Source organism: Meleagris gallopavo, chromosome 14 (genome assembly GCF_905368555.1).
Source record: "Meleagris gallopavo chromosome 14, MGAL_WU_HG_1.1, whole genome shotgun sequence".
Lineage (NCBI taxonomy): Eukaryota > Metazoa > Chordata > Aves > Galliformes > Phasianidae > Meleagris > Meleagris gallopavo.
In genome coordinates, this window is record NC_139417.1 from 15,842,056 (window position 1) to 15,869,156 (window position 27,101).

Consider the following 27,101-nt stretch of genomic DNA (forward strand, 5'->3'; position numbering starts at 1 on the left):
TCCCCTTCATTATGAAAGAAAATGTAGGCACAGGTTTAAAAAATGTATGTTGTGGGGACAGTTGACAGATTACTGCTCACAGAACTCAATTTCCCAACCCCAGGTATCACCAGCTCAAAGACAAACAGAGTTGCTCAACCTCTTTGTGTCCTTGTACCTCCATACCCAGGTGACCATGTTCAAGCAAGCAGAAAGTTGATTTAAACCTCGTAATGACATCAGTTTTAAGCCATCGTCTCTCTGATAAAAAAGAATCGTGTTGGATTGCAAACTGCCTGAATCCTCCTGTTCCTCCCCAGCCAGCGCCGCACCCCACAGCTCACCTCCCTGCACAGAGCAGCCCTCCCAGCCCTCCTGTTTGTGTTTGTGTTGTTCTGGCACCCCTTGGCTACAAACAGGCTTCTTCCCAATGCGGCGAGGACTAATAGTGGCACTTGGCTGCTAACCGTATCAATCAATGCCACGACTGCTGAATTACCTACTGGTGTCTCCGATGTGTTACTGCACAGATTACACTTCATGCATCACCACATTCATTTCTTTCACATTACACATGAGCGTGTCTTGTCACTGCCCAATTGCCCTCCTTTGGACAGCTTAACTGATGTACCACACAATGAACCTTACTGAGCAAACTTAATAGTATAGGAGCTGTGGGAAAAATTAGAAAGGTTGAAGCTGGAGTCCAGTGGGCGTGTGGGAACAGCTTGTGGTGTTTCCAACAATAAATCCAAAGCGTAATTAATGCGTGTTACAACATTCTGCACACATAAGTGGCATTTGTCTACCTGCCCATTTTCCCAAACTCATCTCAGCACACCGATGGTGACTGACAAACCCCTGTCCCAGGCCAGAAGCTGCTGCTGCCACAACCCGCCTGCCTGCGCACCACGAGTGCACAGCTGGGAGGACACCAGGGGTCTGAGTCTGGGAGTGTGGGTTTCCCATGCAGGGTTAGGGGCTCCAACACTCTGTGGGTCGTGCAGAAATGAAAAACAAGCCTCAGTAAACCACACCAGCCACCTGGCAGAGCAGTCCCTGCTCGCCACCCTTCTCTCCCTCTATCTATGTCAGTTAACATTTGCCAGCCATCTTGCTCTCCTTTTTGCAGCTCTAATACACATAAAAAAGGAGGGCAAAGAACAGAAGCAATTTCACCCCCAACCCCATTTAACCAGAGCTGAATGTAAATACATTATATGGTTTAGCAACCAGTAGCAGCCTTAAGGCTGCTTTGAAGAGCCCGAATCATTTCAAGCTGAGCTGACTCCAGTTGTTGAGGTGAGTGTTTAAATTTATTATGGGGCAAAAGAAAGGAAAAGGCACAGCTATTCAGAAATATCTGCATCTTGGCTGAAAGACCTGGTCCTCCCTGAGCCGTGCCAACACTGAGCCACCAGCTTCAGTGACAACAGACAGAGCTCAAGCATGTCTGTTAAAATGTTCCAAAGCTTGCAGAGAAACTGAGTTGGAATATAAATAAATAAATAAATATAGCCATGGAGAAAGAAAAGAAAGAATAAAAAAAATCTAGGTTGTAATTACTGTCAAAAGTATTGTGATTTGAGTAGCTATTGCTTTCAATGTATCAATATCTTAAAAAAAATAGGGATTTCAGCAAACCGGTGGCTTCTTACATAGTGCAGGACTGAATAAAGACGTAGGAGGATCTAATTGTCAGTAACACCAGTATAACAACATTTAAATTAAATGGAGTCAATCCCAATTTGCCTCTGTGTGGAGGGAAGAACGAAGCTATGATGTACAGACAGTGAAAGGAAGGACACACAAACATGCACAAAGAGGAGACACTGTCACATTCCCCTTCCAGCTGCAGAAAAGGGCAATCCCATTTCCACACTCAGCAGCGTGTGGTCAGCACTGTTTTGTGCCCAGTTCTGCACCAGCTATGAAGTCAGAAAGGGCCAAGACAGCACTTTACAAAAAAATGAAGGGAAAGCTGCTCTCAAGCCATCCTAAGCCATGAACCCAGCACCAAAATTTTATGAGGAAGACTCCCGTGGGGGATTTCAAGTCCAGAATAGTACAACCGGCAGCTTCAAGTTCACCAGGATATAGCTGTGCAAAATGAATCCAAACTAAACCGCCTGCCTCCTGCTAGCAAGCATGGCCCACAATTTCAGTGCTGCCCTTCTCAAGAATACCTTCACAATGCCCACTCTGCCAGTCAGGATTTCTCTTTGTTTCTTATTTTACGAGCCTATGAGATCACTCTCTGGCTTACTGAGTGACAATTTGGTGTGCACATGCTATCTGCTTGCTCAGCAGCTCCCCAACCCCTCACCTACCTTGTGCAAGGGGCTGCAAAGGCAGAGTAGGCTGGCCAGGCTGGATTGTTAGCAGCCCTTGACGCTGCAAAGTCAGGAGGTGCTGCTGTTGCAACTGCTGCATCTGTAAGAGTTGCTGCTGAAAGGCCAACTGCTGCGTAGCCACCTGCTGTTGCTGGGGCTGGAAAAGAAAAAAAATGCACATTTGTCAACAAAGAGAAAAGCATTAATAGGGATCCCTGGCTAAACACACAGCAACTACTGATCATAGTCACTTGGTACTGAGAAATGACAGTGAGCCCACCACCCAGTACCAAGACTTGCTTAAGTGCTGGTGCTACGAACAGGGCTGCAGTCAATTTCTAATCTCTCCTACAAACCCAATTAAAAACATATGCAGCGTTTCTTGGTCCACACGACTGAGCTTTACCCCAGAAGCGGCTGCCTTTTGGTGTCAGATAAAGCAAAACTCTGCTGGCAGCTGCTAAAATCACGGGCAATTCTTCAAAGCAAAGAACATACGCAACGCAAGAGCCACTCCACGTAACCACATCACACTTGGACGTCACCAACTACAGCCCTGTACTCTGCTCTGTTTGCTCATGCAAGGGTCATCTCAGCGATTAAGGCAACACCACTGGCTACGTTTATGCTATCCTATACTTACTCTCTCTTATCCATCCATCAAGCAACAATACCATTATGTTCAGAATTATTCCTTGCTGTATTTAAGGCTGCTACTTCTGTGCTTTGAAATTTTTAATTATTTTCACTATAAAGAAGACAGAGCTGATTTACTCCACAGGGACATGAACCTTGAACCTTCGAGGTGTAAAAGAACATGTTGCTTTTCTCACTACTGTACCCAGAGAAGCTTTTAACTACTCTGTTTATCACTTCTGACATAAATAAATGAGAAAAAATCAGACCTTTGAAGAAGAAAAACTTCATCTAATATTGTTAATTAGCCATGACAAACGATGAAATAACATTGTAAATCTTTCATAGAAACAGCCACTAGATTTTAATTACACACATTCATAATTTAGCAAACAACATCTTACTTGAATGTGAGTGTTTAATATGTACAGTACTCCAGGCTTCTGAGTCCTTAATTTTGTGCAGTTAAGCAAGCCTCTAGGTTTTGCTTCCGTGCTCATCTTGTGTTTTATTTGCTTTGTTCTTAAAATCCATGAAAGGCTTTGCGTTTTGATAAATATCTTTTTATTTATTGTACAATGACAGGAGGAAAACTTTTGTTGTGTAAAACATCAATACATCATGCCAGTGTTTAGCAGTTCCTTGTGCTAGCCAAAAAAAATTAATGTAGATTTCCTTAGTAATTATCTGAGTGATAGAAAGATAATACAGTGCAGTAGTACAATAAATAGAAGGAAATTATCTAATATCCCTAATCTGCTAGGAATCATATCAAGGTGGAGGTCTTATACACATTATGGCTAACAATTACGGAAAGAAAATTAACTCTTGCAAAACTCCACACTTTCTCAAATAAACCCTGGCCATACCGAGAGCGCTTTGCTGCCCTTCCCTGCTATCACTGCAGAGGATCGCTGGCCCCGTTCCCTGCTGGTGTCAAGCAGGAAACATCCACCCGGGTCAGAGGAGCGGGGCTGACAGCCACCAGCCAGGGGCCGGGGCCCCACCTTCTGCCAAGGCACTGCAGCTCCGGCCTGCCACGCTGAGCGTGACACAGCCACAGCACTGCCGTTTGCTTTTTAAATAAAACATCACCGGGCAAAGCGAAGGGCAATAGCAACTATTTTTATTAAATTCCTCCTATTGCTTTTTTTGTACTTTCAACACCCCATCGATCTTTGTACTACAACAAACTGCATGCCTACAACTGTACTGACAGGCAAGTTAATTTTTCTTCTATCCAGAGAAAATCTATAACTTTGAGAACGGTTAAACAAACAAGTGTTTAGCTATAGTGGAACTCGGAGTTTCCATTTCTCTGCCACAGCTTGCTCAGACAGATCCAGCTGTTGCAACAGCACTGGATGAATGTGAGCTGCAGCAACGGTTATACTGCAGTTAGAGCAATGTTTGCCTCCAGAGATGCTCATACTCCAAATATACACAGAATCATAGAATCTTCAGAGCAGGAAGGGACCTTTAATTAATACATAGTCCATGTGTGTATGTGTGTGTATATATATATACATGAGTGATATTTGTATTCTGTGAAACAAAATAAATTACAGTAGTCTGTATTTTACCTATTTGCCATCTGAGTGCAAAGTTGGCATCAAAAAAGAAGGAACATAAAAACGACTTTATATAAATCGAGTGATGCCTGTGGTTGTCTTCTCAGCCATCCCAAGAAAAGCTCCTGAACGCGCCCTACTTTGAAAAGCCAGGATATAAAAGTATACAAGGCCCATTGTCCAAGAAAGAATTTAAAAGCAACACGCGCTGCCAAACTGCGCTCCCCACCCAGTTACCAAACACAGGATACAAGTCAGTTTGTTTACTTCTCACAATTGAATGCATACAAAAAAGGTCTCAGTGCAGTCCTGTTGTCAGGTCAGTAGTCAGTGTTAAAATGCTGAAATACCCTGATAAAACTCGCATTTTTGGTCCCCTCCCTGAAGCTGCTGTCAAAGGTCTGTTTTCCTTTCTTCGGTCCCTCCCTGCAGCCTAACATAAACTGTCACAACCGCTGGAGGAACACGGCCGTGCCCAGGAGACGTCCCGCATGGCCGGGCCTGGAGGCCGGGGGGCAGCGCTGTGGCCATGAGCCCCCGGGTTGGGCCCTTCCCTCTCCAGTGTGGGGCTGTGGGCACAGGGTGTATATGCCTCCTTTTGGGATGGGGCAGCAGCAGCAGTCGTGCGTGCCATGATACAGAATGACGTAGATTGGCAGACCTGCTCCATCTGTCAGCGTACAAAGCCTCACCGTGTCCGCACCGCGGCCACCAGGCCACACGAATGCACTTTGTGACCCACTGTGCATGCTAATTCAGCCAGAATAACCTCCTCCATGCAGGAAAAATGGGGCCAAGCAAGCCTGCTCTGGAAACGGGCCTCTGTTGAAACCCTCAGCAAAAAAAAAAAAAAAAAAAGAGCCGAGAAAAAGCTGGAGAGACTCAGGCCCCTTGTTCTGCTCCCCACTACCATGTTAAATTGCTCTTCTTAGAACAGGAAGGAGTCTTTTCTTATTGTTACTTTCGATAGTGTAATATCAGAAGTGCGACCACAGTAAACCAGTGTGTTAGATATTGAAATGCCATCACATTGTCTAACTTGCCTTCTCGTCTTTTTTAACACAAAGTATTTTTCTCCAAGCTCCAAGCCCTCATCGTTGTGTCTGAGATGCTCTCCTGTCTGACAACAGCAATTTAGAAGAGTTAACTTTTATCGTTCATTCTGCTGTGTAACTTTCCCCTTCAAATTTCTTTATCTGCCCTCTGAGCTCATCTGAACTTTCATGTTCTCCCAGCATGCAGGCTTGCATTCAAAACTATGTCTAATAGACCAAATAAGAGGTTAATAAGAAGTGGCAACAGAAAGAAAAAATACAATCCCTGGTAACTGATAAGAATGACAGTGGCAGCCCTTTATTGTTTGTCTTCAAATATAGAGTTAAAGATCTTTAAAAAACTAAATTTTGACGCCTTTGAAAAGAAAGAAGCACAAAATAACAACAGGGGGTTATTGCCTGCCAGCCACAGGGGAGAAGCTCCATAATTCTTATTCTCCCTTTTGAAGGCTGTTAGAAATCTGATTCAAAAAAGCAACAGCAGAAGGAGAAAGCCTCTTGAGGCTATCGCCATTTCCTGTGATCATGCATAATGCGTTTCAAAAGTGGGTTTTTACCAATTCTGTTGATCAATTGCACCTCCTTCATATTCCCTCTTTTTTCTGCTGTGTTTACATCTGATGTGACTCAATGACAAGCGCTGTCTGAGACTGTGAAACAGACCTGTCATGTTGATTTATGGGCGCATCAAACCACGACTTGTCCAAACTGAAGCTCGCAGTTCATTAATTAGAGAGTTGTGACTTTGAAGTCAGCTTTCAGACTGTGGTTTTTAACATTTGGCTTAATTTATATGCTCTTGAATGTGGATCTCTAAGGAAAAAACTGAAATTCCCTTCTTGTCTTTGAACTTCTTTTGACCGCACAATAATCATTTCTTTGTCCAGAGTGATGCCTGCATCCCAGAGTCATTAACGCGCATTGAACTGCCACTGATGAGTAAGCCCTACTGAATTAGAAAAACAGCCAGCAAAACAAAGCTGAGAGCATTCTGCACAGTGATATCTCACAATTACATGCCTTCCCTCCCTGTGCCATTTCCATTTTAATTACTGTTAGTCCTTTAGATTTACATTTTAGACACTTTTTAATCTGTTCCCTTTTTATTATAGAGGCGCCCGTAAGCGCGCTATGGCTAAGGTTGTGTCAGCGTTTTCATTATAAACCCCCTGTTTTCAGGGGTTTATAACTCAGCTGGAAAAATTCGCTCCGGGTTGAAACTTGGCACAGGTGGCATGATCCACCAAAATTTGGGAGGGTGAGAAACTGGCATGTGCTTCGAGCACCGTGAACAGCAACGTAACCGCTGCTGCTATCGGTGGGCATCGCACAGCATCTCGTGCCAAGGGGCAGCTTTCTAGGACCTACACTGGTCAGTGGTGATGTCAGGTGGAGGTCTCAAACTCCTCAGGACCACAGATACCAGGGTGGTACCTTCGCGTGTTATTATAGCAAAACTGAATTTTAGCACACCAAAATCAACAAAGTGAGACAGTCAGAAAGGAGAAGTGTGTTTTCCGTATGTGCAGAAAACCACCTTCGCCATCCTGTTCCCAGCATGGACCGTGGAGGCATCTGTGCAAGGTCTCAAGACATTGTGCATCACAAGGTGCTGCAGTTCCCAGGCACAACACCCTGCAATGAGATGGCATTCCTGTCCTACCTTGGCATTTCAGCTCTTGTTGCTCACTACAAACACTGCCTGAGCACAGTCCCTTCTGCTGAGCCCATGCTGCAAGCAGCCTGCAGATAGAACCTCTCTGGCTGAAAACTGCAAGTTCAAACTCAATCTCACAGAACTCTCTGCCTGGAGAGAACAGCCCCATAGCTAGGCCTGCTTCTTTGCCCCCTCCCCTCTACAACATAACTAACTTCCAAAAGCACTCTCCCAAGATACAAGTCCAGATGCTTGCTCCAGTACTCATACTGAACATCAAGGCGTGCTCCCCAGCTATAAAATATGTGGCAGCAAGCAAATGGAAAGCACAGGAAAATACAGGCGAAAACAGGACAATAACTCTAAATCTGAAAGCTGAGACCCGATAGAGTCAGTTCAGTTGTGCCATCATTTATAAGATGAATGACAGCTTAATAGCCACTAGACAGTCCTCTGGGATCTGTGGTTTGAAAGTAAAATGGGTATTGTCTGTACCTCTTTAGGCTGTTTTCCAGCATGTTGTTGCTGTAAAAGTTGAAGCTGCAACTGTTCCTGTTGTTTCTTATAAAACTCTTGAAGCTGCTGCTACAAAGAAAAGGAAAGATGGTAAGTAACAAAGTGGAGAGCCAATTCAGTGTCCCTTTTGGTGTAACACACAAACTGTGATTTGAAAAATAGCATCCTTTTATCTGTAATGGTCTGACCTTTAGTTTGAAACTCGACAATAAATTCAGTGCACACTGACTATTCTTGGCATTATCGTTTGAAAAGTAATCTCCAAAATGAACTGATGAAAAACATACCATTTTCTACACAAACTAATTAAAATAAGGCAAGGAATGACCTTTGATTGTAACAACAAAGCCAAAATGCCCTTGCTGAGAGAGCCTGGCGAATCTCTGTTGTGAAACACACATGCTTTCTAAATGATAGGGTTTGACTATATTAAGTGTTGTTCAATACATGCACAGACATTCTGGGAAACACTCTCCCCCTCCCTGCTTCAACCACACACCGCACACGCTGCACTGTGGGATGAAGGCAGAGGGGAGGGGACACACAAGGTGCAGTCTGGTGGGTGCTCTTGCCAGCCTGACTCATGAGCCCGGGCCAACGTGAACCCCACAGTAACCCAGGGACAGCACACAACTTTCAGCTAAGAAAGGGCTATGCATTAATGCAGGACACAGAGGAACACCAATGCACTGTGCAGCGCATGTTGGCTGAAATTAAACGGACCGAGGCTTGCAAACCTCTTCAGTTTCACTGTCACTGTTTCAATGGCCCTTTACGGTCCCACGTGGATGTAGCAAGGTCTAAAATGGGAAATATTACCCTACTACTTCATTTATTCCAATTAATCAGGGCACGCCGTACTTTCGGAGGGATGCAGGCAAAATCAACAGGGACATCTGCTGAAGTCCTGACACTTAAATATGCAGCTGTATTATTTAGCTGATCTTGGAAACGCTCCTAGCACTGCTCCCTGGATTTGCTTCCAGTAGCTATTTCTAGAACTAAAAACAAAAGAGCAGTCGGTTCATCTCAGAGCGTGGCTGCCCTGCAGTACAGACCCTGAGACGTGGGCAGCCGTCTTCCCCAGCAGGCAGCACGAGGCGAAGCCCCCCACCCACCAGGGGCTGCAAAGACAACAATTACCTGTTGAAGCATGAGTGCCTGCTGCTGCTGGAGCAGGACTTGGAGTTGCTGGGGAGTTAGCACTTGTTGCTGGAGGATCTGCTGCATTTGCTGGGGAGTGATCACTTGAGGTGTCATCATAGCCACCGACACGGGAACCTGCAGGGGACACAGAATGGTGGTCAGGGAGCAGCACAGCGGGAGGCACAATCCTGCCCTGAGCACAGAGGGACCCGCGCTTCCCAGCCACCCAGCTTCCTCTCTGCAGAGCATTATGACAACGGGAATTCTTTAGACAGCAATACAGCAAAACCTGTTAAGATTTATTTATTTTTACAAGGAACTGTCAGCTCAGAGCATTCCCTCCTGGAAAGCCCCTCCCTGCCGTACAGAAATCCAAGAGCCGAGTATCCCGTGCTGATGGGATCTAGGCCCTATTACGACAGGTTTTTAAGAAAATTGAAGGAAGGCTCAGCGATGTGAATAACAGCACTACACTCCCATGCAATTTTAACAGAAAGGCCCTACTGCGATGTCTTTACCATTCCATATTCACCCAGCATACAGATGTCTTCAATTCTTTCATATTATGTGAGATACCATTAAAAGCCGCTTTCCATGACATTTCAGTGACAAACAGCTACAGTGATGAACTTGATAGCATTTCATATTTGCAACTGTTAACACGTTTCTGCACGGGCATCTTTGCAAGGAACCTGTACACTGTATCTGAAAGGATGATGTCTTGTTCAGATAAAACACTGACATTAAAATGACAGGCTGTCTTGGCCAAGGTTACACAAATTGTATTCAAGCGGATACCTAATGACAATGCTATGAATTCTGCAAGCTTTCTAGAATGTAATTTAGCTATTCAAAATAATCACTGCACTTGTGTTTAATTTGCAGACTACATGAGAACCATTTTGTCAGTCCTAGTAATGCAAGAAGACTATTTCCCCAGAAACCCACCCCTCTATCCTCCACCCCAAAAAAGGAAAAGGAAGAAAAAAAACAATGGAAGAAAAGACAAAACCCTGTGAGTTTTAACAGTAATATTTAAGCACCTTACTTTTCTATAGTTTCAGATCAAATACGTGACAGCACAAAACTAAAAGCAGTAAAGGATATACTTTGTTAAAAAGGATCTCCTGTCATCTCATGTATTACAATAAAAGGTAATAACATGTTTAGCACTTTTTCTGTGCACCACTTTTTAAAAAATCAGCAGACAATAGCTGATCTGAAGATAAAAGAGCTTAAAAAAAAGTCTTCCAGGGTACTAGTAAGCAAGGGAGAAATGCAGTATTAATTTTATGTAACATAATGTCTTAATGTGCAGTTTATCTTGACTTTTTCACATGATTTGTCCTGTCATTTGCATAGCAAGCTCTCATTCCTAATTTCACAGTCATTATGCACTGATGTCCTGATTTCTCAGCATCACTAATTTTGATGAACTAAAAATGGTTCCTGAAGGTCAGACTTATGTACAGCACACATCGCCCTGTGTTGTTGTGTACATGCCATGCGCCGGGGCCAGACCCTGCCTACAGAACGTGCTGCAGACACATCCAGCAAACTGACATCCCATTAACGCGGCGCAGAGCGAATCCCCTGCGTCCCAGCACGGACCTCGTGCTGCCCACACTGGGGCAGGCAGGTGTGAAGGCTGAGGAACAGACAGTGAAGGATGGACACACTCGGTCCCTCTAAGACTGCATCCATGGGAGAACCACCAACCTGGCAGTGCAGTACCGCCGCCCCCAGCTCTAACGGCACCGACCCACTGGAACAGGGAACCCCATCGACTCACAGGATCTTAATCCATACGCTGTTAGGAACTTTTCTGGCAGCAGAAAATTATTTCATTAAATGCCGTAGTCAGTATCTTAGCCCCGAAGCCTGACTCACCTTCATTATTCCCATCCCCAGAGAAGTTTACTTTACCCTGGGGTTTGTACTACCTTACATTGAAGTTGGACTGAGCAAACAGAAAAGGAAGCATGTTTAAGTACGTTTTCTGTGCCATTCTTGGAAGATATACAACACAAATACTCCTCGGTCAGATTTATGACGACAAGCAGGGATACAGACAGGAATAGGGTGGGGTGCTGTAAACCCTACATGCGGGTGATTAATACGCAGGGCCGCATTCTGCCAGCAGCTATGTGGAGACAACTCCCATTCACTTCCACAGCTCTTTTGCACATTTATCTCAGGACAGATCTCAGGATTCGGCCCTGCCTTTGAACGGCGGCCACGTACCTTCCGGTGAAGAATCTCCCAGCTGCTCACGCTCTGCTCAAACAGCAGCACTTAACCAGGGAGGGAAGCAACGTGTCTGTGTGTATACAAACACTCACAAACGTGTGAATAAACAAGGCCCACCTAGCAATACAGGTCTGCGTTGCTCTGCTCGACCTTGTTCTACCGGCTGCAACCACATCTTCACACCCCGCCTGTGGCTTCAAGAAGGTCCTGCCTCTCATCTGTCAGAGCAGGCAGCAGCTGCGCTTCCCCTGAACTCCGGCTCATGGTGGAAGCATCCTACAGAGCAAGGAAATTCAAATAACCCAGAAACCGCCGTGTTAAAAACGACACGCGCCCCAGACAAGCGTGGGCACACCTACCGTTGGAGGCCTTTAAACAGTTAAGAATTATGGCCTATATATCCACTCTCCTAACTCCCAACGTCCAACTTTTTCATGTAGCTAGTCCCTAGTAATACTGGGAATCAAAGGGCATGCAGCTCCAGCAATAGGCTATTATAGCCCACACTTTATTACCCATTACTACCGAGGTCATTAGCGGTAAGAGTGATTGTACCGGTCTTAACCTATTGATCATTGTAACTACTATCATTTAATCCCGTGTTGAATGTCTGGAAAGCTGCTAAAGGCACACCAGAGAGAGTGCTTTAGCGATGAGAAATATAGCCAAAGCTTGGAAATTACACTTTGATTCATAAAATCTAGCCAGTGGTTTAAATCAATAGTATTTAAAACAGTCATGTAAGTTCTTAACTACGGCTCTCTAATATTTATGGGTCCCTTTTTGAGTGTATTCAGTCAAAACTAAGCTTTATTTTAGATACTGCGCAATATACTTTGCATTACGTTAGATAAAAAATATTTATTTCTGATATTTTGTCTGATAGTAAATGAAACCTAAACTGAAGGCTATAAATTAATTGTAGATTTCTATCTCTCAGATGTCAACTTAAATGTGTTGCCAAAAAAATTACAAACCAACTTTGAAAATGGCTTAACTGTTTAAGTACATGAAAATGAGTGTGTTTTATGAGTTAACAATGAATCACAGAAGGCAGTTTATGAAGAACTAAAATAATTCCGTCTTACTGCCTTCAGGGAGTTGAAGTTCAAATTAAAGTACTGGCAGATGTATTTAAAGAATGCTAACTTAACATGCAGGACAGAAATCAATCTTTCTTCCCTCTCCTCGCCCCCCCTCAGTTGTTTATTTCTGTTTTCTACATGAAACACGATTGTTGTTATTGATATGATTAATGAACCACTCTTGGTATTGTTGACTGATAACAATAGGGTGTGGTAGATACCCAGCTGCATGTAAACCTGGCAGCAAAGGTAAAAATACAGCTGCAAGTCAGTTTTGGGAGCTGTGCTAGTACAGACCTGCTGACATGCTAATAGCAGCAACGGCAAAAAACGTCTTTAATACTCAAAATTGTTTTCAGCCACACTCTGTCTCCCGGGTCCCTCTGCCACTGCTCCACACCTCCCAAGCCTGCCTGTTCTCTCCCCACCCCGAGCTCTGCTCGCACGGGTGGGGAACCTTGCACAACTTGGGCCAAGCTCGCCTTTCACTTCACCATGGACTACAGCCGGGATGCATTTGTCACCGCCGCGCACTGCTCAGACAAGTGTCACGGGGATGGAAATGATTTAGACCTACTCAATCATCTACGTTCCCCCATTTTCTCTGATATTAATATAATTAAATACTAGCCAAATAATTTCAAGGAGTTCAATCTTATATGGAGTGCAGAAAAAAAAAAAAAAAAAGCATGCTATTTTCACACAACGTGCCTTCATTGCTGGGTGCGGTGCTGGCCTTGTCAGCTACTAGCAGGCACGCACGGAAGCTGGGGAGCATCTCCTCAATTCGCAGAGAACAGCTCTGCCAGAAAAGCCCCTTCTCCTGTGCTGTGTGCTCACACTTGAATTCAGGAAGTCCTCAGAGCAGGCACCTTGCATTTCCAAATGGCAATTCTTCAGTTAAAGATTTTGTGGTAGAAGTGACATGGAGCAGAACGCAGCCCAACACCCAGCGAGTGGCTGAGGAGCAGTTAAAGGTGTTGGACTGCCAGAAAAATAGACACGGCGAGGCAAACCCAAACAATTCCCTCGGCTGCTTTATTAGAAAGCTATTACGTGTGAGACTTCTTGCAATTCAAAAAAAATTTCTTGACCAAAAGAATGTAAAATAGCTGCACTCGTGTCACAGCAGAAGAGAAAGCACAGCCGTGCTGGCAGAGGGAAAAGCTCGGTGCCACAAAGCAGAACCCAGCAGCACAGTGCTGAGCACAGGACTCTGAGCCTGAAACCTCTGTGACATGAGACGTCAGCCTGCAAATAACAGCCAAAAAACGCTGCTGAAAGAATTGTGCAGGCAGAAGCTGCCATTCTGGTTCATTATGCAAAACGGAATCTCACTTTTAGACTCGGTTATTCTGCCGTGATGCTGCACAACACATTAGGACAGGTAATGTTTATTATATTAACGTGAAATCAGCTAAGTACTTCGTCATTAGCATAACTGTTCTCTCCGTAACAATGCAACTCCCTATTAAAAAAAAAAAAAAAGGGGGGGGGGGGAAGCCTCTTTAAAATTAAATTAGCATTTTATTATTCTAATTTTGTTTATTATATTTTATCAGGAGAGATCATCTGCCTGTGACCCGCGGAAGGCAGCACTATGGACTGTCCTGGCACTGCCGGCACCTCAGGATCTCTGCTTTCCTCTCCGCTCTCTTCCAGCAAAGGAAAATTGGGGATATTTTCATATTTGTTTACAGAATGAAACATCTGATCTTATCTACCACTTCTCATGCATACCGGGCTTCTCGCTAAGTGCCAGGATAATTGTTTCTGCTATAATAAATACCCATTTAATTTGCATAAAAATATAAAGTTTACATAAATTAAATCCTCTCTACATCTAACATTTGTCAAATACAGACTGAACTGGAATGCACACAACCAAACACCCATTTAATAAACGCAGCAAGATTTCAACCTTGAGATTACCATCATCATTTTTCACATTTTAGAAAGTTACCATTTTTATTTGCTGCTCCGTAAAGAAAGGAGAAATTCACAACCTGCGATGCATGCCTCCTAGCAGTGGGCTCATTTTGCAACCGTTGAAAAACATTAAATAAATAAATAAACAAAAACAGAAGGAAAATAAAAAAATCAGTTTTTTTTTTTTCCCCAGGAGTTTAGGAAATGTTAGATCAGCATATTCTGCCCCGAAACAAACCAAAAGCAGCCCTGCTTAGAAACACCCAAAACACCCCTAAAGCCCTCGAAAACCCTCAAAAGCTCCTCTCACCCCAGCACTGAGAAGGATCACCCTGTCAGACTCCTCACATCTGCGTGCTCACTCACTAACATCCAAGGAGAGCTTAATGGAACAATAGAAGGCGGCGATGGAAGCAGCAGCAGGGCTGTGGGGCACAGCTCGGTGCCAGGGCAGCCCGGCCCCGTGGGCAGCCAGCAGCTCCGGCAGCAGCTCCAGCGCTCCCACTGCTCCGTGCAGCGCTGCGAGGCTGTGCTGTGCCTGCCAGCAGAGCCTTGCTAACACTTGTAAACTTTACTCGCTCGAAACGTGCGTGTTTTCACACCTAGCGCAGGCACCTACGGCCGCACGGCGCAGCTGAGCGCAACGCTGCAAATTAGATTCTAATGAGAAAACATCAGTTGCTTCTCTGACAATCTTGCCATTCGCTGATTTACTTCTAATGAAGACGCACTCCAAGCGACGAGTTCGCCGTGTGAAAGGTCAGAACACGCTGAAAAAAACGCCTGGCAAAAATCAAGGCAAATGGGGAACCTGCAAAGAAACCTTCTCATAACGCGGTGTGGCAATTAGAGTAATTGTGCAAAGAGCCGTCTTCGGGAAAAAGTACAAGAAATTAAGCTGCCACGACTGTAACAGGTTAGATGAAAATCAAAATTTAATGTATTCTCCCTTGTGTCATCTTGTTTTGTCAAGACATCAAATAGAATTGGAAAGTACAAAATAACAAGCCCTTGAGAAATCACAGAAGCCGACCTTTTTGATGTTGTTGGTTTACCTTGTTCTCAGTTATTTGAACAATGATGTTTCAGATTTAAGGGCAAGATAAAGCTTAAAAATTAAAACCCGTTGTCAGTTTGGGGAGGGGGCTGCTGTCCCTCCCAAATAACAGCATCTTACCTAATCACTGTGGGCAAATCCGTCCCAAACTAGTGCGGGGAGCAATTAGCAGGGCCACTGATTTGTGCAACGCTCGCTCTGCTTCTTCTGCCATTCATTCTACCTCAGCACAAGCCCTACGGATCCTCCTTCTAGCAGAGGAAAATGTGCTGGAAAGGCAGAAAAGAAAAAAAAAGGAAACAAAACAAAACAAAAAACAACAACCAAAAAAAAAAAACCACCAAAAAAGAAAAAAAGGAAAAAAGAAGGAAAAAAAAAGCTGGGAAAGGGAATAGAGATTTGCCAGAGCTGCTGCTCTCCAAAATCTCTGCGCGGCCTCAGCCCTGCACACTGCACGATGCCTTTTTTTCCTCTGCTTGTAGCTGGAAAGCAAAGCTGAGCAAGGAAGCACCTTACAAACACAGAACAGCACAGGACATTGTAACTGAACTGCAGCAAAGTAGTTTCCAGTAATGCAGTTCTGCTTTCAATAAAACAAACAAACTGCTTCCAAGCAGCCAAGCCTTCCACCAAACAATAACAAATTTAGCTCGCAGTGTCAGGACTTTCCCACCACCGAGTTCTGCAGGTGGTGACAGAACGAGCCCTGCTGCCGCTTCTGCCCATCGAAAGGAGAAAGCTCAGCAGTGAGCAAGCTGTGTGCCGGGGGCAGCGGGCTGCCTGCAGCACAGCACAGCCCTGCAGCACACAGCCCTGCAGCACAGCACAGCCTTCGCCCTTACCTTGCCTCCAGCTGCCCAGGGTGGGCCACCACGAACACAGCCAGAGAGCTTTATGCTGAAGCAGCATGAATTGAGCTTCAGCGTTTTGGAAACAACATGACTACTGAGCAGCACCAGTGCTTGAGAGCTCCAGGTTAGAACGCTGCCTAAGCCATCGCCCTAACCGCTTCACATCACTTCCAATGCCTAAAAACACCCTCTGACACACAGCACACAACTGTTGCAACCGTTTTCTCCCTTACAGGCGACTGAAATGAACTCAACCTGAGCACAGGGCAGAGCCTGGTGTCCAGCAGGGCACAGATCCAGCTGTGACCCTTCCAGTCAGGGCTGCTGCAGTGCTGCACGGCCCGGACCCACCGGCTCTGCCCGGCTGCAGCGCTGCCCCAGCTCCCCCGTTGGCCCACACTGCTCGCTCATCCCTCCCCTGTCAATTCCATTTTATTTATTGCTTCTCCTTGGTTCGGCTCAGTGACTGGTCAGAGCACATCTCATAGCTTTTCCCCCTTTTTTTTTTTTTTTAAAGCAAAAATCATGCTGTTTTAACAGGGAGGGCACGATGGCACAGTTAGTGTATGTTAAACAAGAGGAAAAAAATAACAACTGTAGCAAACAAAAAAATTTCAAAGCAGCCCTTCCTATCACAAGCTTTCTGATGATTTATGGTTTACCAACTCAGCAAGGTTACGCAACACTGCGTGCCTTTAGATGCATTATTTGAGTCAGTTGAGATTTAATTAAGATCACAGCCTCCAAAATCCCTGTCAAATGAAAATTCACAAAAGACAATGCACTATATATCCTCATGCAGATAGTCTCCATTCCATGCTCTGGAATAACATAAGTTAATCCTCGTTTCTATGGTGGCAGACAAAAGTTCACTAATTTTGTTTTCTTTTGACACTTGTGTTGTTTTCTGTTTTATGTCATGAGATCATTCCCTTTTGAGAAGGGTAGGGGAGCCGGTACGGGGGGGGCGGCGAGCAGAGAGCAATATGTCTGAATATGGCAGCAGATGTATTTTGACATTCTCACAGCTCTGCCGTGATGTCATCAAGTTTTCATATAATTAACCCCTGCCAGCAAGAGCATTGTCGCATGACATCTGCCCACTGGGAAGAGGAGGAAGGAGTCAGGGACAAAACACGAGAGCCTCCATCTCGCCCAGACGCCAACCCCAACCTGCAAAACCCACCAAGGCTGCAGAGCTCGCACCTTCCGCGCAGTGCCCCGCTCAGGGACCCCACGTGCTGAGCGCCTGCAACACCATCTCCAGAAGGGAAAATGCCACAACTTTACCTCGTTCCGGGGTATTTCTAGTCGCGTTATCTTAATATCTGCTCGCTTATCTCATGGTTTAGAAATGACAGGTGCTAGCGGTCTTTTGTTTGACAGGCCACTACACAAATAACTGTCTTGCCTGAAAGGGCTAATGCACTACTAATGAACAATAAATCAACTTTGATTATAAAGTGTCAGACCAATCAGTTTGCAGTTCAGCTCCGTCACGCTGCAGGCCGAGCAGCCCCTCGGTGCAGGCAGCGCGGGTGCCGGCCTGCAGCCCTGCCGATGGCAGCAGTGCTGGGAGCTGCACGCCCACAGCTCGGCCCTCTGACAGCCGTGTTCCCACGGGTCGGGAGCGGGCTGCCTTCCGAGCTGGGAAATCACAATTAATACGAGGTGTTTCTTAGCCCGGCAGCGGCACATTTAATGCTATTTTCACACGAAAGCGCGTGGTTTAGCCCCTATTTTCTAAAAAGAGGGAAGCAAACAGAACTGTTGCTAACTTGCCACAAAGAGATCCGCGCAGTTCAGCCCCTGTCCCGCGGCTGTGCCAGGGCCGGGCACCGGCACGGAGCTCACTCTGACCCTAGGGCAAACCGCCCGCCTAAGGCACTTCTGATTAGAAATAAACTTCGGCAATTTATGGCGCTCTGCAACCCAACGCTCACCGCTAGCACAAATCCGACCATTTCGTTTTCGTAAACACATCTGAGTCACCGCGAGTGATTCACATTTCCTGCCACCGAACTCGTTGTTGTTCCAAGCCCGCGCCGCCCCGCGCCGGGGCCGGCCGGCTCCGAAGGAGTTAATCGCGGAGAGGAAGAGTGTGCGTGCACTTTGCTCCGAACTCACCACCCACTTCCTCGGGGCTGCCTCCTCCCCGCTCCGCACCGCTCGGCCCCGCCGCTGTCCGGCCGCTGCCCCGGCCGAGGGGGCGATGCGCGGGGCCGATCCCGGCGCTGCCGGAGCGCTCGGGGCGCTGCGAGCACTTCTTCAAAACTACGGCGCGCGCGGCGAGCTGCGCCAACCCCAAATGTCGGAACAAAAGAGGCGAGGAAAAAAATAATTTGGGAAAAAGAGGAAAGTAAAAATAAGAAAAGCAACGCGCCCCGCCCGCTCACTTCGCAAAGCTCTCCCCCCTCACACCCCCCCGGCGGGTCCCGCCGCAGCCCGAGCTCTCCTTCTCCTCCTCCCGCAGCTCCCGGCTCGGTGCGGGCACCGCCGTGGCTCGCGCGCTCCCCGCGGGGCTCGGCACCCACCTGGGCTGCGGCGCCGGCGGCGGACGGGCCATGGAGCGGGCCGGGTCCGGGCGGCGCGGAGGCTCCGCGGGCGGAGTGGCGGCGCCGTGCTCGCGGGCTGCCGCGGAGCCCCGCCGCCCGCCGCCCCGCCCCGCGCCGCGCCGCCGCGCACACCCCGCCCCGGAACGGGGCACCCCGGGCGCGGCCCTCCTCCCTCGCGGCTCTCCGCGCCCTCTGACCTGCTGCCGGCTGTGCCGCTGCCGACGGTACTGGCGGCGGTGCTGCCCGGCCCGCGGGGAGCCGCCACGCTGCTCCGGGACGTGTTTAAAAGCGGCCCCCCCTAAATAAAGCTATTCTGTGGGGCGTGGGTGCCAGCAACGCGGGAGGGGGGGCGGAGAAGTGGCAGCTAGCGCAGTGCTCCGAGCAGGCATTGCAAAAACGATGCCCTGGAGGAGCAGCTCTCCTTCCACCTAACTTTCTCTCAAAAAGTGGCTGACTCTCTCCAACAGTTCTGCTGCACGGCTTTAATGCCACAAATCAAAAAACCATAGCAGGACTTTAATACAAAACATGCTACCACAAGCCTCCAGTAGGAGCTTGCATTAAGCCCAGCTGATGCACCTGGCCTGCAAACAGGAACAGCTTCCTCTGAGCCCCAGCAAAGCAGCACAGAACCTAGCCCAGGGCGCTGGGATGCCCAGAGCATCTTCTCCCATCGTCTCCCTTAAAAGGTCCTGCTGGGCACTGGGATGCTCAGATTGGGCACAGCACTCAGCAGCAGCCCTGTCTGCCTGCCACATTTGGGGAAGATTTGGGTACGGGGTGCATCGTGTGCCACGCAGCAAGCTTTCCTCTGCTTGACAGCTCAAAGCAATACTTTCCTTGCCCTCCACTCCAGATCTTAGTGCACACACAAAACCTGTCCTTGTGCCATTTCCAGCCCAGGGACTGCTGTCGACCCCGTCATGGATTTTCTCCTGTCCTATAGCTATGTGCCTTAGGCCGCATTATTTGGCCAAATCTTCTCCACTATTTCAATTTTATCTCGTATTTCACACAGCCTCTGAGCACACGGCTGATGCAGATGCTGCATGCACATGTAGCCGAATGCCGGCAGCCACACGGCCGCGGTCCCCAGGCAGCACGCACTTTATTTGCAGGAGTCAGGGGCTGATAGACAATAGCCCCATTAGCTATGCTGCTAAAGAACCTCACAAGAAGCAAAGACAAAGGACGCAATTTACTGACAACTTGTGATCTGATGGTAAATGGGATGTGATACGGATTGCTTTCCACCCTAAAGTGTTTTTGTGTCAGATAACAAATTTATTAATGGGATTTTTTTCAGGTCACAAAAATGTGACCCCACCCTCTTATGAATATTTAATAAGGGACTAAGGGCATCTTTTGCAAGACCCTAAATCTGCCAGCAGCAGCCTACATGAATCAGAGAGCGACGGCCTCTTAAAGGGGCACACGCACTGCAGGTCAGCGCATGGGGGCATGGGAGCAGCACGTATTTGAGGGCAGTACACAGCTGCACAGCCAGCAAAATGCCACGCACACGTCCAACACACCGGGCAGCTAATAGCAATATAAATTGTCATTGCATGTCATGAGCATGTAATTATTATTGCCTGCACTGAACAGAACTCCTGTTCCCGGACTCTAAATTGATCCCCGGAAACTCTGACCCTGTTGAGAAACACACCGTGGAATGCATAGGCTTAAACCTCCCAGCAGTTTCTCCCTCAGACCACATCCCGCTGCCCAGTGCGGGTGCCAGGAGCATCCCTGCAGCAGCATCGCCCACCGCTCGCACGGTGACGCAGGAATGGGAGCTGTGCTAACATGCACTGGGAGGGCTGGTGGTGCTCCCCGGTCCTTCAGGCTGTGGTCATGGCATGCTCCACAGCTTTCGTTTGGGAAGAAGTTCTGCCTTGGGGCTTCTTTAACAAAAAAGAGATGCTGCAAGGCTCACAACCCTGCCTGAAGCCTTTCTTTCCCTGCACGGGCAATACAAAGCACGACCTGGTGACACAAGCACAACACTGCCGGCTGTCCAGCCAGGCTGCAGCGTGACTCCAGCACCAGCAGCACTCCCAGCCTGAGTCCAGCCTCCCAACAGTGATTGCTTTTGGGAACCGCCGCTCTGTGTGCAGGCCCCACTCCATCCTGCAGGCCTTGCTCCGACCCACAGCCCCAGTTCCTGATACCCCTTCCATTTCACACCTGCCATTGCAAAGGCCTCAACTCCTTCGCCTCCTCACCTGCCAAACAGGGATGGTGACACTGCTCATTTCAGGGTCTTTCCTAGACCAGCGTTTGCCAAACATTTGGAAAATGAAAGGTGCTGCCTAAGCACTGAGCGCTGCCCACAGAGCCTGCAAGCAGTATTTTAAAAGCATTTTATGCCCTTTCAGATAAAAGCTTCATACCTGCAAGCTCAGCCAACATCTGCTGAGAGCTAAAAACTTTGGTCTATTCCCTCAGTAACGGAGATGGTAGCACTTGCTAAGTAAGGTCACTATGAAATATAAAGCATTTCTAAGCCAGCAAATACTTTAAAAGACAAAGAAGAACCATAAACTCCCACTTTAATTCCATTCAATTATGGAGAGTCATCACAGAGAGAGACAATCAGATTTGACAGGGATGTCCGAAGCAGAAGACATAAAATAGCAAATTAAAAATAACAGGGAAGGAGCGTGGCAGACAAGGTGGCTATTTGGCTCTGTGTGCCCGCAAGATCAGACAGGAACTGAGTGGCAGCATCAACACCTGGGGAAAAGAATCACTGGAGTACAGCACAGACACCAGGCTCCAAGGGCTGAGCCAGGGAAGTAGATTACAGATGTGAAAAGATGAACACAGCACAAGAAATGGTTGTGTTCTGCCGCTGCTTTCCCTGCACACCTCACCCACAGACCTCTGCAGGCATCACCCACGTGGAAGCAGAACACGGGGTGGGGAAGAGTCAGACTGAGAGCAAGCCGCTGTTGGCAGTTACAAGGGAAAAGGGCATTTCGGATACTATTCCCTCTTCTGGGTCCCCAGGCCCATTTTTGTGGGGTTAAATCATATTTTCCTGTTTTGAGACTGCTGCATTTTCCCTTGCTGCTGTTTGAAAGACCTATGAAAACAAATGGGGAAAACAACTGACTAAACAGGAAACAGTGAAACTTATTATCCACAAAGCACTGAGAAAAAGTACAAAGTAAACATTTTTGGTCATTTTTAATAATCTTAGCTAATACTCTCACGGTAAAATATTTCTCATGGTAAAATATATTCAAGCAGAATAGTGACTTTCAGGCTGATGGTGTCTCTCCTAATACAGAACACCAAAGCAATTAACATTTCAGTAATGTTTGTGTCCCTGTTGCGCTTTTTCTTTTTGTACGAGAAACTGTCATTTTCCTTATTGCCCTGCAAATTCTGCATGAAAAAGGCTCTTTAAATCCCCTCATCGTTGTACAATGGCTTAAATTTCACTTCATGGCATGCTTTAAATTACCACTCACATCTTCATTTAATGCATCATTTTATAATGCCAGTGTTACCAGTTAATTTATATATACACAGCAGGATGTGTCAACATTCAGGTGAGTTATGAATATGATTGTGCAGGAGTTATGGAAGACATTTCAGCAAAATTATGGTTCCCTCTAAACATAAAAATATTAATAATGAATCAAACACCACAGGTAAACAACCAATTGCACGTAGCTGCGCCTCTTCATGCTTTGAGATAAATAAATAAAGATGGCCACATTTTTGCTCTGCGTTCGTATTTGATTGATCTTAATAAATTGCCATCTCCTTTCCTAATAAACTGTAATCTCTTGTTTCCGCCACAAAGTAAAATTTATTAGCACGCTCTCCTACCGCCAGGCCTGCATCACTCACAGCACAGTGTGCAAATTGTTCCAAGTATGCATGGGCATTATTCATAAATTATTTTTCTGCCCCAGAGTACACAATATATTGAAAGGCAATCACCGCTAACTGTTCTCTGTTACTTTCCTTAATTATGTGAGATAGCATTTATGTCACGTACAGCGGAGGAAATGCCGCAGTTTCCATTAAAACTCCACTTTTTGCCCTGGGTCGAAACATGGGGCTCACACACAGAGAACCACAGATTCCTTCTGATGAGAGGAAATACTGGAGGTGTTATCTGGGAGGAGATGGCAACACCTCTGTCTGAAGAGATCAACCACTGTATACCAAAATAACCTACTGGGCATGACAACAGCTATGGCTCCAAGAGGAAAAGTAGGTGTTTTGTCATGATGTTAAAGTTGCCATGGTAAGAAAAGAAACAGAACGCAACATCAACAAAACAAATGTCAATCACACGCATGTGCCTGCAAAGTATTAACTCCTGAACAACCAGCCACACCAAGCAGATCCTGTGCCTGCTATGGGGCAGACACAAGGTGGCAAGCACAGCGACAGGGCACTGCCTCTCCTGGCCACTTCCCTTCCAGGGCCAGGGGCTGCGACGCTTCTTCATCTCACCTGACAACCCCACGAGATAACATCTTTATAAAGAACAACCTTCTAGAAGTCACCCTTCCACACAACAGCCTTCTAAAAGTCATCCTTCTAAAATACACCCTTCTAAAAACCCATGCCTGCTTGCACAGCAAGGCGTGTACGCACACCTGCACCCACACCTATATCACCGCAGATTTAAGTTAAAATAGATCTGATGCAATACGGGCCCCTTCATGTAAAAACGCCTGTCAGTCCATCGCACAGCTTACTCACACACCGCCCAGGAGTGCCAGCCTTACACTGGGGCTTGTTGGTGGGAAAAGCAGCATTACCATTGGACACCTTGTTGTTTTTCACTCCCTCTGTTGGGAAAGGATGCTGGCGTATTTTCAATAAAACACCTCCTTAGCAGTAATGGGCCACTGTTCTCCTTTCAGCGGTCCCTGAGGTTTCCTGATACAGCGTATTTAGCTGGCTCATTGTTTGAGTTTTGAGTTTTCCTCCATCACTGAAAGATAGTTATTATTTTTTTTTTAGAAGGGAGATAAGGGCTTTTGATCATCTTTTCCTTACAAAGTGAACTTAGCAGAAGCAACACGACTTGAGTTACTTCCTGAAGAGCTGTTCAGCCAGCAGCTCTCAGGGTCAGACAGGCGCTGGAATCTGGCAGCAGAGTGATGGGCTGTCCTCATGTTCAACCACTGTGCTTCCAAAATGCCAAGGCCCAGCAGTACAGTGCGACTTCCACAGCTGGCAAGGAAAAAGCCCCTTGAGATGACTCCTGGTTACCCTATGGGACTGGCAAATGACCAGACACTCCCTATAGTGCCGTACAATGCCATGAACCTTACCCAAATAAATGGGGCCTGGTTTCAAGGGCATCATCCTCCTGCCCTACCCTCTCTCTCCAGGGTGGAGAGGGCTGCTGTCTGCAATCTGTGACTCACGGCCACTTCCTGCTCAGATCTGCTGCCGCAATTCCTTTCCCCCTCGTCGCAAAAAGGATGAAGCTAAGGGGCAGCGAGTGCCCAAAAAATCATCTCCAGGAGCAAAACCATGCTATTTACACTTGGTAAGGAGACAGCAATGCTCTGTCACTGAACGCAGCCATCTTTGCAGTGCCTCGTGGCAGTGGTTTGGCCAGGAGAGGCTTGAAGGAATGCAGGACACCCGAGGCACCAAATCCTTCACTCCAATGGAACTGCAGGGTGATTAAGCAGAGAGAATGTAACTATCCAAACTATAATTTGGCCAGCACAATGGATCTAACACCCTCATTCTTGGGAGGAAAAAGTACAGTATTTGAAGTTCAAACTCTAATTAACTATTTTGAGAAAAATAATTCTGTTTTTAATAGAAAATTCCTAACAATATAAAGAGAATTAGTGCCAAAGTTTTTGAAGAACCACATAAAACGGTATGAAAAACGTATGATATTGTAATAATAGGAATGACTGGATTTGCTCAAATGTTCCTTATACCTTATAATACAAGAATAAAATACAGTGTAAATCCTTCTATCTACATAAGTTCCCCGTACAGAAAAATCTCTTCTTTAATAGGTTTACACCTTTAACATGTATTAGTTTGGAAAAGTCCTACGGTATAATTACACATCTTGGCTTGGCACATTAATAGCTGTTCCCTTCATTTACCCATTTCTTTTGCTGGTCAATGTGCTGTTTTACTAGGCAGCTCTCTTCACAGCAGAGCTGAGCTGGCAGGAGGGCAGGCCCAGAGCTGGGTTGTGACGTTGCTACCGTGCTCTCAGCTGTGTGCACATAGAATGCTCGTGGGGATGTGCCATGTGCCAGCAAACCTCATCCCCATCCCCCCACCTGGCATTCACCTGCTCCCTGCCATTCTGTCCCACCTTCCCCACCACTGTCCTGATGGAGCATCTGTGGCGAGGTGCTCAGGTGGGTTGGGAACAAAACTTCAGCTCCCAGCCTTGCACCACCACGTAGCAGGGAAAGAGCCATTGGTAGGGTAGAAGAGATGCCCCCCATCATCTGCCATCCAGTCCCTGCAAGATCCCCTCAAGATTGACTTTGCACCTCTAAACACGGGGCTCAAAGGCGAGGCTGCGTTGGCTAAGGCTTCGTCCAGCTTTTATAGGGTTTTCAGCAGTTTAAGAGGGCTTTCTTGTGTTATAGCAGAGCCATTCATTTAATGGCTTTTCAGCACTGCCATTATAAACCAGAACTTTTCAGGTGTTTATTACTCAGCTTTAAAAATTGGCTCTATGCTGAAATTTGGCAAACAAAGTGTCAGCCTAGGAGAAAATTTTATTTTTTGCCAATTTTGTGCTCTGAAAAAAAAAAAAAAAAAGACCCCATTTTGGCCTCCATAAAAATGCAGCTTTTGCTGCCTCAGTGACACTGGTGAAGTAACAAGTCAATATTGTAATATTGCCAGCAGAGCTGCAGTGATTTAATGCCTAAAACTGCTCTGAAGGTGAAGAGTGCTATTGAGCTGCTAATTATTAACTATTATTACTGGTCCTGCCACACAACGAAGATGCAAAAAGAAAACGAAGGGAACGTGGAACGTCACTGGAAGAGGAGGCAGGGAGGGAGTGAGGGTCCGGCACCAGCTGGAACCTGGAGCTGGAACTGTGGGCAGGGGGGGCTGCAGCCCATCTAAGGAGAGAACGGACTGATAAGAAAAGATTATTCTTCATTTTCCAGAATGGCATTTCAAATACAACAAAAATACAATTGACATGGTGTAGTTTGCTGCCCGCCAAGGCTAGCAACCATGTAGCATCAAAATCAGCTTTAAGACCAGCTGAGCTCAGGTCAGCGGGGACCTTGTGTTGCTCAGCTGGAGCGAAGAGAGATTTCAGCACTGATTTCAACACGTGCACAGCAGAGCCCTGGAGGCGCTGAGGATGAGGACCTTGCCCTGGCTTGAACTGCTGCACTGGAGCAGCACCCACAGCATCCCTCAAACTCTGATCCACAGCATCCTCCAAGATCTGATCCACAACATCCCCCCAAATCCGATCTCTACCATCCACAGAACCTCAAAATCTTCCCAGCTATCTCCATCCCATGCTCCCAACGCTCTCCACATTTCGCTCTCCAGGCACAGAGAGCTCCCAGCAGACATGTAACACAGTGACTCTTCCATTTCAGGAGTGTCAGAGCAGCCCCGACAGGTCACTGGGGCCGCCTTCAGACATGGTAAAATGAGAAATCCATTTATCTTTCTGGAAACTTTCTGCTTGTCTAAGTGGCAGCTATTTAAATACAATTAACAAGCAAATGATTTTAAAATTACAATACAATTAATAAGGCAGCATCACAAACAATTTACATCTCATTAAAGTTCTGCAAGCGGCAGAATCAGCTCCCAAATGAGCTGCACGATGAGGGGGGACCTGCACGACAGCCCCACCTCAAGATGGGTGCAGGGGGGTATCTGGAGCAGACAGGCCATGCAGGAGCTCCCTGGGTAAGGAAAGATGCCCCGAGCCAAAACCTTGGTGGAAGTGGGTGTAAAACAAGGAAGGAAGGAAGGAACAGGGTGGGTGTGCGTGTGCATGTGGGATGGGCACTTTGCAATATACATTTGCGAACAAAGAGTTGAAAGAAATTTCAAGCTATTTACTCAGCTCTCTATATAATTAAGAGTTTATAGATTACACCGCCACAAATCTTGCGAGATGGCTGTGGGATTGGACACACGTTAATTCCCAGGAGCCTCTCGCAGAACAATCGCACGCCGCAGGAAACCAGTGGCACAAGTAACAGTTGTACGCGCTTCCAGCTCACTTTCAGCCCCTGTGATTCGCTCGGTGGGTGCACTTAGCCCAGAGGATGCAGGAGCACTGCAGCCTGGTGTGCACAGCTCCTGGCTGAACGAGGCGAGCCCTAACAACCCAATTCCAGCTGTCGGAAGGCTTGGAGGCTTTCAGGTCATCTCCGAAAAAGTGCTTTTCACAGCCTGCCTGAAATGCCGGCACCTTCTGCTGGGAACTTCAGCTCCAACCACGAGCTCTATCCCAGCGCCTGC

At 46.8% G+C, this 27,101-nt stretch overlaps 1 protein-coding gene across 14 annotated transcripts in view; it reads right to left on the reverse strand.

Annotated features, from left to right (window-relative positions):
• Positions 1 to 27,101, reverse strand: part of FOXP1 (forkhead box P1) — a 341,328-nt gene that overhangs the window by 64,352 nt on the left and 249,875 nt on the right. For 11 of the 14 annotated variants that reach the window (XR_014886272.1, XM_085235546.1, XM_085235538.1 and 8 more), the window contains 3 exons: positions 8,891 to 9,028; positions 7,727 to 7,816; positions 2,310 to 2,469 (listed from right to left, as the gene is read on the reverse strand). Coding sequence is in view for 13 of the 14 variants with exons in the window: in XM_085235546.1 (XP_085091672.1) it covers positions 2,310 to 2,469; positions 7,727 to 7,816; positions 8,891 to 9,028 (388 nt within the window). In the remaining variant the exon portion in view is untranslated. Of the gene's footprint in view, positions 1 to 2,309; positions 2,470 to 7,726; positions 7,817 to 8,890; positions 9,029 to 15,334; positions 15,359 to 18,599; positions 18,763 to 27,101 lie in introns of those variants that run through there. The other 3 variants (XM_085235547.1, XM_085235548.1, XM_085235545.1) reach the window with 3 other exon arrangements.